We start from the raw sequence: 13,759 nt of genomic DNA, 5'->3' as shown, positions 1-13,759 counted from the left end.
TCCAAAGACATGCAGGTTAGGTTAACTGGTGGCTCTAAATTGACCGTAGGTGTGAATGTGAGTGTGAATGGTTGTCTGTGTCTATGTGTCAGCCCTGTGATGATCTGGCGACTTGTCCAGGGTGTACCCCGCCTTTCGCCCGTAGTCAGCTGGGATAGGCTCCAGCTTGCCTGCGACCCTGTAGAACAGGATAAAGCGGCTACAGATAATGAGATGAGATGAGATGAGAAATTGGTCCAGGATATGCCCTTTAATGACCCTGGTCTGTAATCTAAGCGGCGTGTCAATCAAATAACCATCAGCCAATAGGATAGGGGGAGGAGTCGCTTCCGTGTCTGTGATTGGTCTGAAACCGGGTCTGGTTCTGTGATGCAGCAGCAGTTCCGCCTTCAAACATGGCGAACATCAGGAATGTCAAGGTGAGAAAGATTGAATGAGAATAATGAATGGCTTCTTTATCGCAGTATATTATTATGTTTATGGAATCTGTTTAAACTTTGCTTCTAATGCATTTAGATCGGATTTATATTTGTTTCCGAGTTTTAACCGCATTATAAACAGTGTTGCGGTGCAAAGGCAGCATTAAAAGTGACTGTTAGCTGGCGAGGTTGTGTTTATCCACTACAGCAGCAGGAAAATGCGTTCTGTTCACAGTTCTGTGAGGTTTCAGCAGCTCGGTTTGAGAAACAGTGTCTTCTCCGATAATCAAGCTGAGACTGAGCTCTGCGTCTCACTGCCTGCGTGCTTAGAAACCAAAAAATGCCTGCTTCCATAATCAGACCTCAAACATACTGAAAGGTAGCATGATTACTTATTTATTAAACAGGATCTTCTGAAAAAAAAGCTTGTTTTCTGTATGTACTTCCCTTCAAAAGTTCCTTATAGAATCATTTAAAGTGCTGATGACACGTTTTTGACATCTTTGGCGATGTTTTATAACATAAAAAGTAATTCCCGATGATCCATATATTAATTCACGAAGGCGCCTATTTTACAAGTTATAATAAAAAACGCGGCTATTTGGGCAAATTTGACAGGGCTGCAGCACCCAGGAGACGAAAGTGGAGGAGGGGCTGTATGACGTCAGCGAAAGAACCTTCCTCCTAACTTACCAGTTTGTCATTATTAGTATTATTATTCATCTCATCTCATTATCTCTAGCCGCTTTATCCTTCTACAGGGTCGCAGGCAAGCTGGAGCCTATCCCAGCTGACTACGGGCGAAAGGCGGGGTACACCCTGGACAAGTCGCCAGGTCATCACAGGGCTGACACATAGACACAGACAACCATTCACACTCACATTCACACCTACGCTCAATTTAGAGTCACCAGTTAACCTAACCTGCATGTCTTTGGACTGTGGGGGAAACCGGAGCACCCGGAGGAAACCCACGCGGACACGGGGAGAACATGCAAACTCCACACAGAGGGGCCCTCGCCGGCCCCGGGGCTCGAACCCAGGACCTTCTTGCTGTGAGGCGACAGCGCTAACCACTACACCACCGTGCCGCCCTATCTATATATATATATATATATATATAGTTATTATGCCTTCGCGTTGTGCTGCCGGCTTTTGCCCCAAAACCCACAAGGATGGGGTAAGTTTATTCAAGTTTCCCAGAGATCCCGAGCTGCATGCGAAGTGGGTGAAGCAAGTCAGGCGCACTCGTGACAAGTGGGAGCCCTCACCAACATCCGTCCTGTGCTCTGAACACTTCGATTTGGATTGTTTTGACACCCTTCCCAGCTTAAAAGAATCTCTTGGGTGTTCAGTTCAGCACAAACGTGTGTTACTACCATCAGCAGTGCCTACACAGTGTTGCCAGATTGGGAGGTTTCCCGCCCAGTTGAGCGGTTTCAAGTGCATTTTGGTGGGTTTTGAACATATTTTGGGCTGGCAAACGTCAGCAGTATCTGTTGCCAGATACTGTTGCCAGATACTGCTGACGTTTTCCAGCCCAAAATATGTTCAAAACCCACCAAAATGCACTTGAAACCGCCCAACTGGGCGGGATTCCTCCCAATCTGGCAACACTGCCAGTATTCCGGAGGGGGTCTACTAGTAGCTATGCCGGATCCAAAGACAGTCCTCCTGTCAGAACATGTGTTGTGAAACGACATAAGATAAAGGTACGTAGAGCTATAGATTCTACATGCTAATCATAAATGTAATCATAAAGTCGGCGTGATATCAGTCATGTATTTGCTTGTGAAAGCTTGCGGCTTTCATGTAACTGCCGCCTAGCAACGAGAGGCAAAGGGTAAAGAGGGTAGGCTATCATAGATTCTATTCGGAAGAGATCAACACAATTCTAGACTCCCAGAAGAGGAAGAGCTAGCACTAGAGAGTTCACCGGCGTTTTCATGCGCCATTTCCATTGAGTAGAACCAGAGTAGAACAGCCAGTGAACCGCAGCATGTTCTCCCGCTGACGTCACAGCATGGCCGCGAGCCACGGACCCAGTTTTCTTGCGCTGTGCAATTAAAAGTTGGATATTTGCGTAACAACAGCTTCTTTTCACGTAATTATAACAGAAATCTAACATGTTTGCCATGTTGTATAGTTTATTTAAGAAATTGCATAGAGTCATGTTCATGTCATCAGCCCTTTAAGTTTCTCCATCAATCTATCTCTCATTCATTACTCAGTCCCCCCAGGATTCCGCGGGCCTTTTTTGTGATTGTTGCGGGCTTTAATGTCTGATGTTGTATGGAATAAATTTTGTGCCAAAATGTTCATACAATACTTTTGAAATCTCAAACAAAAACGACAAATCAAAATTTAAAAAAAAGTCAATTTTTTTAGACTGGCAAACAAATTATTCGTGTAATCGTGCAAAATATCAGTCTATTACTCTTCAGAAACCTTTTATTTTTGTTCCGCGTCTTTCTCAGTTTTGTTTGACGTAATTTATTTTGGTTGTGATTCCAGCTTTCTCGTTTGCGCTCCCTGACTTTTTGCTTGCAGTTTTGGCACAAACTTCACGTGTGGGTGGGCTGTCCAGGAATGCATTCCCATTGGCTAACTTGTGTTTGACTGACAGCTACGCTCAGCCATTCCCTACTCGGATTCTGGCGGACTGTTTGACGAGTGACCGATCCATTGACGGTAAACAAGGATCGAGTGGACTTCAGTGGCGACTATGATATTGAATTAATTCAACAAAGTGTAAGTGCGGGACAAATGTGCTGTATGTGTTGCAGTAGTACACATTATGCAGGCGTGTTTCTTGACAAGTCAAATGTTAGACTTGGCTCCACTACCCAATATAATAGTAGCCTGGGCCCGCCCATCCTAGTCTGGCCAGGCAAGCTATCTCCAGTTCTTCCAAGCTCCCGAAAAATCGGGAGCCAATCAACTTTGAGCATCTCCAACGGCCCTGGGTAGAGGCGTGTTCAAGGCAGTGACGTAGTAGAACTGCGACCGGAAACCATAGATTGTTTACAGAATCTATGCCGGAAGCGCTTCATTCACTAGAAACATTACGAACATGGAGCAGCGGCAAGCCTTTGACACAGCGGTAGATGCTGTATTGAAAGCATTCAACGGGAAGTTCTCATTGAAAACGGAGCAAAGAGCAGCCCTGGAGGTATTTATCTTCTTCCTGTTACTCAAGCAGTTTCCGTCGCATCACATGCGTCAGAGGAAAGAGTGATGTGATTGGTTTAAGCTTCGTCACAGCCTTTTCTGGCTTCGACCAGTAGCAAATTGAGGCATTTCAGGGAGGCGGGTCAACCATGCACTTTGGGAAATGATTGGGCTTAATATCTTTGCCAGACCAAATGCTCGCAGAGCTTTGAAGTCGCGTTAGCCAGACTAATATAATAGCTGTCTTGCTAACGTTAAACACACCTGCATAATGTGTACTACTGCAACACACACAACACATTTGTCCCATACTTACACTTTGTTGAATTAATTCAATATCATAGTCGCCACTGAAGTCCACTCGATCCTTGTTTACAGTCAATGGATCGGCCACTCGTCAGTCCGCCAGAATCCGAGTAGGGAATGGCTGAGCGTAGCTGTCAGTCAAACACAAGTTAGCCAATGGGAATCCATTCCTGGACAGCCCACCCACACGTGAAGTTTGTGCCAAAACTGCAAGCAGAAAGTCAGAGAGCGCAAATGAGAAAGCTGGAATCGCAACCAAAATAAATTACGTCAAACAAAACTGAGAAAGACGCGGAACAAAAATAAAAGGTTTCTGAAGAGTAATAGACTGATATTTTGCACAATTACACGAATAATTTGTTTGCAAGTCTAAGAAAATTGACCTTTTTTTGTATTTTGATTTGTCGTTTTTGTTTGATATTTCAAAAGTATCGTATGAACATTTTGGCACAAAATTGATTCCATAATGTTGCGGGGGGTTTCCAAAAAATTGCGATGAAAGTTGCGGTGTTTTTTAGGTTTTTGTTGCGATTACATTGCGGGAGGAAGTGAAAGTTGCGATTTTCTCTTTTTGTGATTAAAATTGAGTGATATGTTAAATATTAAATTATTACTGAAAAACTATTGACTAAAAAAAACAAAGACACTGAGAAATGGTCCTATAAACAACTTTACCAATATAAAAGATTACCAGGACTATAAAAATGCAGAAAAATAGGCTTTACTTATCCAAATGCTCCTGTTGGTTCAAAAGTTAAAGTGCACAGAACCTCACAGCACAACATGAAGTTACCTTAAAATATAATATAAATGCCTCAGCTTTCATGTAAGAAAAAAACTATTAATACTAGTACTGTGTGCAGGCAGTCTCTCCTGAAGACTAAATTAAACAATAATTATAAACTAATAAAATAAATGGCTCAGGCTTCATAGAAGAAAAAAAAACAATTTGAATAGAATCTCACAGTATGATGCTGAAGCTGCCTAAACAATGGAAAATAAAATACCATTTTGGCAAAAATGTTGGCATCCATTAAAGGGATAGTTCGGGATTTTTGACATGAATCTATATGGTATCCCCGTCAGCAGTGTCGTGCATCCACACTGACTTACCCCCGACAGTGTTCTGTGAGCCTAGATATTGTACAGTGTTGGTCAGTGCACAAGTAGTTCCGGCAGGTTTCCTGGGGTCTGCAAAGTAACACGTTTTTCTTCTCAAAACAGCTCGTGTTCGAATGAGTGATTTATTAGCATAACAAAACCCTTGTAGTCCAAAAAGTCACACCTTGTAATTGCTTGGGGCTACTTTCTCTCAATAGCGATCAGTGCGCGCTGTCACTGTTAACAGTTGTGTGCGAGCTAGCCAACAACTTTCATTAGTTGTTCGACAGTGTTTAGCAGCAGCAAATTGCTTTCCTCCTCAGTATACAAGTGCGCTTCCATGGCAGGGAAAAAGAAACTACCACTGCTGCCTATGTAGTGCCCTATTTATACAAATAGGAGTCATTCAGGATTCAGCCATGTTTTTGCTCCGTGTCATGGCTGAATCCTGAATGACTCCTATTTGTATAAATAGGGCACTACATAGGCAGCAGTGGTAGTTTCTTTTTCCTTGCAATGGAAGCGCACTTGTATACTGAGGAGGAAAGCAATTTGCTGCTGCTAAACACTGTCGAACAACTAATGAAAGTTGTTGGCTAGCTCGCACACAACTGTTAACAGTGACAGCGCGCACTGATCGCTATTGAGAGAAAGTAGCCCCAAGCAATTACAAGCTGTGACTTTTTGGACTACAAGGGTTTTGTTATGCTAATAAATCACTCATTCGAACACGAGCTGTTTTGAGAAGAAAAACGTGTTACTTTGCAGACCCCAGGAAACCTGCCGGAACTACTTGTGCACTGACCAACACTGTACAATATCTAGGCTCACAGAACACTGTCGGGGGTAAGTCAGTGTGGATGCACGACACTGCTGATGGGGATACCATATAGATTCATGTCAAAAATCCCGAACTATCCCTTTAATTTCTTGTATTAAGTAAAAAAAATAATGTAAAGTGCACACAGTCCTTCACTGTAAACATAACACACTTTCAGTAACAGAATTTAAGCCTATATAAACACTGACTCGCACATGCTGCTTCTCTTGAACATATACACGGAAGTAAGGCGGAAGGTAGTTTGTCAACGTCACCTCAAGACGACGCCAATGATTGGTCAAATTTGTGGGAAAGTTGCGGTGATTGGATATAATTGCAACACCGCCCTGAATTCGCGGGGATTGGTTGAATTTGTGGTGAAGTTGCAAATCGCAACATCGCGAAATCCTGGAGGGTCTGATTAATCATCTTCAGTAACTGCTTTATCCTGGTCAGGGTGGTGGTGGAGTTTATTTAGTAAATTCATCTCATCTCATCTCGTTATCTCTAGCCGCTTTATTCTGTTCTACAGGGTCGCAGGCAAGCTGGAGCCTATCCCAGCTGACTACGGGCGAAAGGCGGGGTACACCCTGGACAAGTCGCCAGATCATCACAGGGCTGACACATAGACACAGACAACCATTCACACTCACATTCACACCTACGGTCAATTTAGAGTCACCAGTTAACCTAACCTGCATGTCTTTGCACTGTGGGGGAAACCGGAGCACCCGGAGGAAACCCATGGGGAGAACATGCAAACTCTGCACAGAAAGGCCCTCGCTGGCTTGAACCCAGGACCTTCTTGCTGTGAGGCGACAGCGCTAATCACTACACCACCGTGCTGCCCTATTTAGTAAATTAATATACAAAATACAAGTATAGTGCAGGGCGGCACGGTGGTGTAGTGGTTAGCGCTGTCGCCTAACAGCAAGAAGGTCCGGGTTCGAGCCCCGTGGCCGGCGAGGGCCTTTCTGTGCGGAGTTTGCATGTTCTCCCCGTGTCCGCGTGGGTTTCCTCGGGGTGCTCCGGTTTCCCCCACAGTCCAAAGACATGCAGGTTAGGTTAACTGGTGACTCTAAATTGACCGTAGGTGTGAATGTGAGTGTGAATGGTTGTCTGTGTCTATGTGTCAGCCCTGTGATGACCTGGCGACTTGTCCAGGGTGTACCCCGCCTTTCGCCCGTAGTCAGCTGGGATAGGCTCCAGCTTGCCTGCGACCCTGTAGAACAGGATAAAGCGGCTAGAGATAATGAGATGAGAAGTATAGTGCACATTAAAATACATAGATAGCACAATAAAGTGTAAACACTTATTTCCATTCTGGTCCATCAAGTGCCAAAAAGGGCTATAAACAAAAAAGGAGGAAAGGAAGGTGTCCAGGAGGTATACAAAATAAAATATGGCATGAACTAGAACATAATAAAAGGATTTTGTGAATGCTGATAAAATTGATCAAATAAAAAAATTCTCGACATTGGATGGATTTAAAACTATGTAAAACAGTTATGGACTGCAACTGACTTGGCAGTTGGTTCCAGGCAGTGATCGCGGTGTACCTAAATGAAGAACGGCCAAATGACTTAACAGAGGGAGCAAAAAGGGACATGGTACCTGAACGGGCATTATGGTGGGTATTCCGAACACTTATAGAAGATGTGAGATATCTCAGAGCATTACCATATAACATGCTGTGGATGTGATTTTAGTTTTAACTGTTTGACTTGGAGATGGACTGGGTCACAGTGGATTCAGGGATTCGGAGTCTGTCCCTGGAACCCTGGACACAATGCACAAAAGAACACACCCTGGATGGGATGCCAGTCCATTGCAGGGCACCATGAACACACTCGTTCACAGCTTGAGGCAGCTTAGAGACACCATTTCACCTACTGGAATGTTTTTGGGATGTGGGAGGAAACTGGAGAACGTGGAGGAACCCCATACAGAGAAACTACACATGAACAGTAATCCAAGGTCAAGATTGAAATGAAAAGCCTAAAACTGTAAATGAATAATAGCAGAGCTCCATACTTAAGAGAATATGGTAATGCATCAACCAATGACCCTAACCCATAACTACGTCATCGCTTGCTTACCGCAATGCATTATGGGCGATACCCGGGGTCAGCTCCACCGTGTTGTTTACTTTCGCCTTTGTTAAACACTGCATTGTTCTGTCTAACCGGTTTTAACCGTGCCTAAAGTGAATTGCTGTGTAACTTATTGTGTCTCCACAACAAAGAGAACACCTAATTTGAGCTTTTATCAGCTGCCAGAAGAGAAGAAAGAAATGGATAAGTTTAATCCGCAATGAAAACCTTCGAACTGAATCGAAATGGTTTTCATTTTCATTCATATCACGTAATATGATACGTGATATGTGCTGTTGTCTGTTCATAGCCACTTTTTTTAATCTATGCAGTTAGCATTGTTTTGTTACTAGTATTGTATGTTTCTTTTTGCTGTTTAACCGAAGTGTAACTGCTGCCATCTTGACGAGATCACCATCGCAAGAGATTTTACCTCATTGTTTTTGGCGTCATTACAACATTAACATTTATTCATTTTCATATACATTCTAGCATATGTTCCATTTACAGTCAAACATTTTGATGTACTCCAGGCTCAATTTTGATTAATCAGAAATCTGCGTAGTAGTACAGTCTGAAGATGTTCTTGCACATTCGGTGTCAATTGAACAAAAATTATGGGAGGATATAGGTTTAATAAGTTTTACAATTTTTTAAGTGAGTGATGGATTGACAAGTTTAGATGTGTTCAATATTTTCTTATCTTCAGACATAATAGTGTAGGAGATGTTTCTTTACCTGCTTGATAGTTTCGACTGAGACTCCAATCTTCCTCAGAAGAGTCATTAGTCCTTAAATTACATTCATTATAGACGTGAACTTAAAATCATTGTTTTATTTTATGGCCTTGGTGCCCTGGCTTTTGGCCTTCATGCCCTCAAAAAATTGACAGCACAAAAGGACAAGTGGCCTTGCCCCTAAAATAACGAAATTCCAGGCCTGACACTGTTCATCGTCTGAAACTAGCAATATTCCAAAGCCTGGAAAACAAAGAAGCATTCTTTGGCCTTTGCCTCTCAACGTGCTGACGCACTCGGCAGGCGAACGAGCCTGTCGGACTGATAAAACTCCCAAACCATGAAGGGTTCTCTTTCAGGTATGTATAATGTTCAATGCATCTCACTAGCAGCATTTATTGAAGAAAATGCATTTATACTGAACATGACACGGCAGATCAGCGGGTTTCCAAAGGTTGGCTTATTTGTTTATTTATTTTTATTGTAATGTTTCCTGATATCAAGTTTCATTTAACTAATCACTCATTTATAAATGTTTTGATGCTGTTCATCTGGGCCCCGGATCACGAAGCAATCTTAGACTTAAGTCAACAGTTGATTTTTCATAATCGTTTCCCTTCCTGCATCTGTAACTTTCATTGTGCTGGATCAAGATTAAGTACAAGGCTAAGATTTCATTAGAGCAAAGCTTCTTAGAAAATGGTAAGGAATAACTGAAGATTAAAAGAAACTAATTTAGACTTAAGTCTAAGATTGCTTCGTGATCCAATATACGTCCTCAGAAATAAGACATTCTGAGATCTGATGTTGTTGTACAGTGGTGGTAGACTCGGTCTAGACTCTTACCTTCTCACCAAGCTTGATTTGGATTCCGATTTTCGTGGTGTAAACCCTCAACATGTTATCCACCTCTTTAAATCACCAATATCATTGTCTTCTACGACAGAGCACGGAAAAATCGCTCCTCTCACATCGATGTCACGTAAAATTAATCTGACATCAATTATATCGCTCAAGTACCGACCCTGGCTTCCCCCACAATGCATTGCGGCAAACAAGTGATGACGTAGTTATGCTTGGGGGCTATTTTGCTGGCGTTTGCGACCGTACGATGTCCGTACAAACGTACATCGTTATGAATGATGTATGTGTACTAGCACAGGGAACGTATCTCATAAACACTTAACCACCAGACAACAAAATTTGTATCTTTATTTACATAAGATAGATGGGTTTTTATGCAGCGCTTATTTTTAATTTGCTTTTCAAAAAAAAAATAGTGTGGGATATAGTGTACTAACACATTTTACAGAAAATATTGATGGGAGGTCATTTTTTTTCATAGTGAGCAATGTATCTTTTCCATTGTATGCTTTTTTTTTTTTTTTACCTGAATTATTTTTTTCACTCTTCACACTCGTGTAAATGTAATTCTTGTGTAATTCAATAGCAGTTATGATACTACACAATAATAACTATATGGTAATGATGTAAAGTGAAAGCGCTGGTTCACTGCTGTCCATCAGGCACCCAGCAGAGTCACACCATAATAAATGTCATAGTGTTGTTTCTGGTGCGTGGCAAACATTACATTACAGGCATTCAGCAGATGCTGTTAATCCAGAGTGATGTACAGCACGACAGAACCTTGACATACCCACAGCAGTGTTCAGCCTGGGCAGCATTTGGGGGTGAGGTGCCATGTTCATGGGCACTTCAGCCATTTCTGCTGGTCCAGGGAATCAAACCAGTGACCTGTTGGTCCCAAAGCTGCTTCTCTAACCATTAGGCTTCCCCATGCAGTGTCACAGAAAGGAATAAATATGTACTTGTAGATGTGATGTGTATCTCATTATTACTATCACTGTCGCAAGACAATGCAGCAATTTATTGACGTGAAATACACTACACTACACAATTCGATGGTTCATACTGTATGCTATAATATTATTATTCTATTCAGGTTGATTTTGTGCCTTGCAAATATTTTGCTCATATGCACATCAGGAGCTCCGCTTTTAGGCACCGCCTAAATATCTATATGAACTTATTATTTAGTAATTACTTTATCCTGGTCAGGACTCGTGGTGAGTCCAGAGTATGCGGATCGATATACTTTGGACGGGACTGCAGTCCATTTAAATGGAACAATATATTTATTGCCCAAGTAGATTTAATGAAATGAGATCTGGGTATTTAGGGGTGGTACAGTGGTTAGCTCTGTCGCTTCACAGCAAGAAGGATCTGGGTTTGAACCTGCTGGTCGACGGGGTCCTTTCTGTGTGGAGTTTGCATGTTCTTCCCGTACCTGCGTGGGTTTCCTTTGGGTGCTCTGGTTTCCTCCCCACACCCACAGTCCAGAGACATGTGGATTAGGTTAACTAGCTACTCTAAATTGCCCAAAGTTGTGAATGTAAGTGTGAAAGGCTGGCTGTCTCTCTGTGTTAGCCCTGTGATAGATCAGTGACCTGTCCAGGGTGTACCCTGCCTCCCACCTAAAGACAGTTGGGATTGGCTCCAGCTTACCCATGACTTGCAATGGATAAGTGGCAGTGTTGTAGTCGAGTCACTAAACCTCGAGTCCGAGTCCAGTCTCGAGTCCCCAGTGTTCGAGTCCGAGTCATTAAAGAAAATTTTGAGTTGAGTCCGAGAACAAGACTCCAACCACACCATTTGACGGTGGCTGTTGCTGCCTTTATGTGAAACCGTCTCTGCTACTGTGTTGGACTAACGTTACTGCTTGACTGCCCCGTTTTAGTTAACAGGCTACAGATAAAAACCTTGTTTATTGCTCAGCAAGCCCCGCCCACTATCAACAGGGCAAATAACATGAGAGAGGGTTAACACTAGCTAGTTCATCGGTCAGCAAGCCCCGCTATCAACAGAGCAATGAACATAGCGTGTCACTTACTTCTCTGGGTGGAGTCTTGCCAAATGGCGATTGAAGTTCGAGGTTGTCCCCGTCGTCTCCTCAATAGTTCTTCTACATATGGAACACATAGCAGTGCAGTTTTTTCCCACTGCACGAGAAGTCTGTATAAGCAAAGCGGACAATCCTAGGGACATTCTCGCCAGGCATTTTAGCGCCATTAAGGTTAGTTTATACCTGAACATGACGTATAAACAGGTGAACATGCATTGTCTTGCACGAAATTAGTATAAATTTAATGTAGATACAAATATCTCATCTCATTATCTGTAGCCGCTTTATCTTGTTCTACAGGGTCGCAGGCAAGCTGGAGCCTATCCCAGCTGACTACGGGCGAAAGGCGGGGTACACCCTGGACAAGTCGCCAGGTCATCACAGGGCTGACACATAGACACAGACAACTATTCACATTCACACCCACGGTCAATTTAGAGTCACCAGTTAACCTAACCTGCATGTCTTTGGACTGTGGGGGAAACCGGAGCACCCGGAGGAAACCCACGGGGAGAACATGCAAACTCCGCACAGAAAGGCCCTCGTCGGCCGCGGGGCTCGAACCTGGACCTTCTTGCTGTGAGGCGACAGCGCTAACCACTACACCACCGTGCCGCCCCAGATACAAATATATCTTATGCCAAATTATTACAGCATGTTACAAAAATAAAGAAAAAATCTAAGTCCGAGTCTCTAATTTACGAGTCCGAATGCAGTTAATGCACGAGTCCGAGTCCAAGTCCGAATCATCAGTGCTCAAGTCCAAATCAAGTCACGAGTCAGACTGGAGTACTACGAGCCTGATAAGCGGTATAAAAAAATGAATGAATGAATTTACGGTATATCTTACAAATATGACTGCATTTTTATAAAATAACAGAGTAGACAGTAACTTTGCCTCATCTAACTGAAAATGGTTGATTCCATCTGTCCAAATTCCACTGAATGACTTTACTTGCCCTTGTTTTGTTCTCTGTTCGAAGGGGATGGTGGGGCTGGTCACAGGAGGTGCCTCGGGTTTGGGCAGGGCTACAGTAGAGCGGCTTATCAACCACGGAGCGAGCGCTGTAATCCTTGACCTGCCCAGCTCAGACGGCCAGAGTGTGGCTGCAGCTCTCGGTGAGCGCTGTGCATTCGCTCCAGCTGATGTAAGTCCCATTATACACCGAGATGAGTTGTTTGACATCCCTTAGCTTTCAATTTTAGGCGAAATATCACATATTTAACTGAAACGGATGAATTTCCAGCTTCCGTTATACAACTACTTCCAGCATTTGGTTCCACACAAATTGGTCTTCCATTTGATTATGTTCAGATTTTGCTGAAAGGAAGGAAGTCCAATTGGCTAATGCAGAATTAGTTGACTTGAAATCGAAATAAACAGTAATGAGCTGAATCAGCACCACGGGCTGCGGTGCCATTAGAGTTGTTTACACTGGACTTGATCTTTGGAGCAGTTTTATATGGCTTCACTGTGACAGCTGCTTGTTCTAGGCATCGAAATTAATAGATCTTTCTAATATGCCTCTCTTGAGCTAGGTGACTTCAGAGTCAGATGTGCGCTCAGCTGTGGATTTGGCGAAAGAGAAGTTTGGTCGACTGGACCTGGCAGTGAACTGTGCTGGTATTGCTGTCGCTGTTAAGACGTACAACTTTAAAAAGGATGTCCCTCACAGTCTGGAAGACTTCAGTAGGGTCATCAACGTGAGTTTCTTGCTCATGTGGCACCACGCTAATGTTGTATAACTGGATCGGTGTGCCTAAAAGGGAGATTAGTCCTTGATCCACCGTGATCCTGACAGGAAAAAAAAATTACTGAAGATGAACGAATATTAAGTGAAATTTAAACCTCTTGAGACTCTTTGAAGTTACCTTTATGTGAATTGCTACGGTACTCTTTAGTCTGGTTTCGTAATAAATAAACAGTGCAGACTTGGTTAAAGAGTTATCATGAATGAATGGTGTCACATTTGAATGCAGACCTGAATAATTCATTTTTTAATGCTCTTATTCCCTTCTTTCTTCAATACCTTTTGTATGTTCAAGGTAAATATTGCAGGCAGCTTTAATGTAATAAGGCTGGCAGCAGGGATGATGGGCAAAAACGAGCCAGATGCTGATGGACACAGAGGCTGCATCATTAACACAGCCAGCGTTGCAGCTTTTGACGGGCAGGTAAGTCAGCTAGC

The 13,759-nt window shown here is 43.0% G+C and overlaps 1 protein-coding gene across 4 annotated transcripts in view; it reads left to right on the top strand.

Annotated features, from left to right (window-relative positions):
• Positions 1-354: 354 nt before the first annotated feature.
• hsd17b10 (hydroxysteroid (17-beta) dehydrogenase 10) overlaps positions 355-13,759 on the top strand; it is a 37,266-nt gene continuing 23,861 nt past the window's right edge. For 3 of the 4 annotated variants that reach the window (XM_060938096.1, XM_060938097.1, XM_060938094.1), the window contains exons 1-4: positions 355-419; positions 12,554-12,718; positions 13,110-13,274; positions 13,617-13,745. In XM_060938096.1, coding sequence (XP_060794079.1) covers positions 396-419; positions 12,554-12,718; positions 13,110-13,274; positions 13,617-13,745 — 483 coding nt within the window. In that variant the 5' untranslated portion in view covers positions 355-395. Of the gene's footprint in view, positions 420-7,424; positions 7,448-12,553; positions 12,719-13,109; positions 13,275-13,616; positions 13,746-13,759 lie in introns of those variants that run through there. The other variant, XM_060938095.1, reaches the window with a different exon arrangement.

The sequence above is a fragment of the Neoarius graeffei genome, chromosome 13 (assembly GCF_027579695.1).
Source record: "Neoarius graeffei isolate fNeoGra1 chromosome 13, fNeoGra1.pri, whole genome shotgun sequence".
NCBI classification, from domain to species: domain Eukaryota; kingdom Metazoa; phylum Chordata; class Actinopteri; order Siluriformes; family Ariidae; genus Neoarius; species Neoarius graeffei.
Note: the sequence above shows the minus strand (reverse complement) of the source record. Positions and strands in the feature narration are given on the sequence as shown.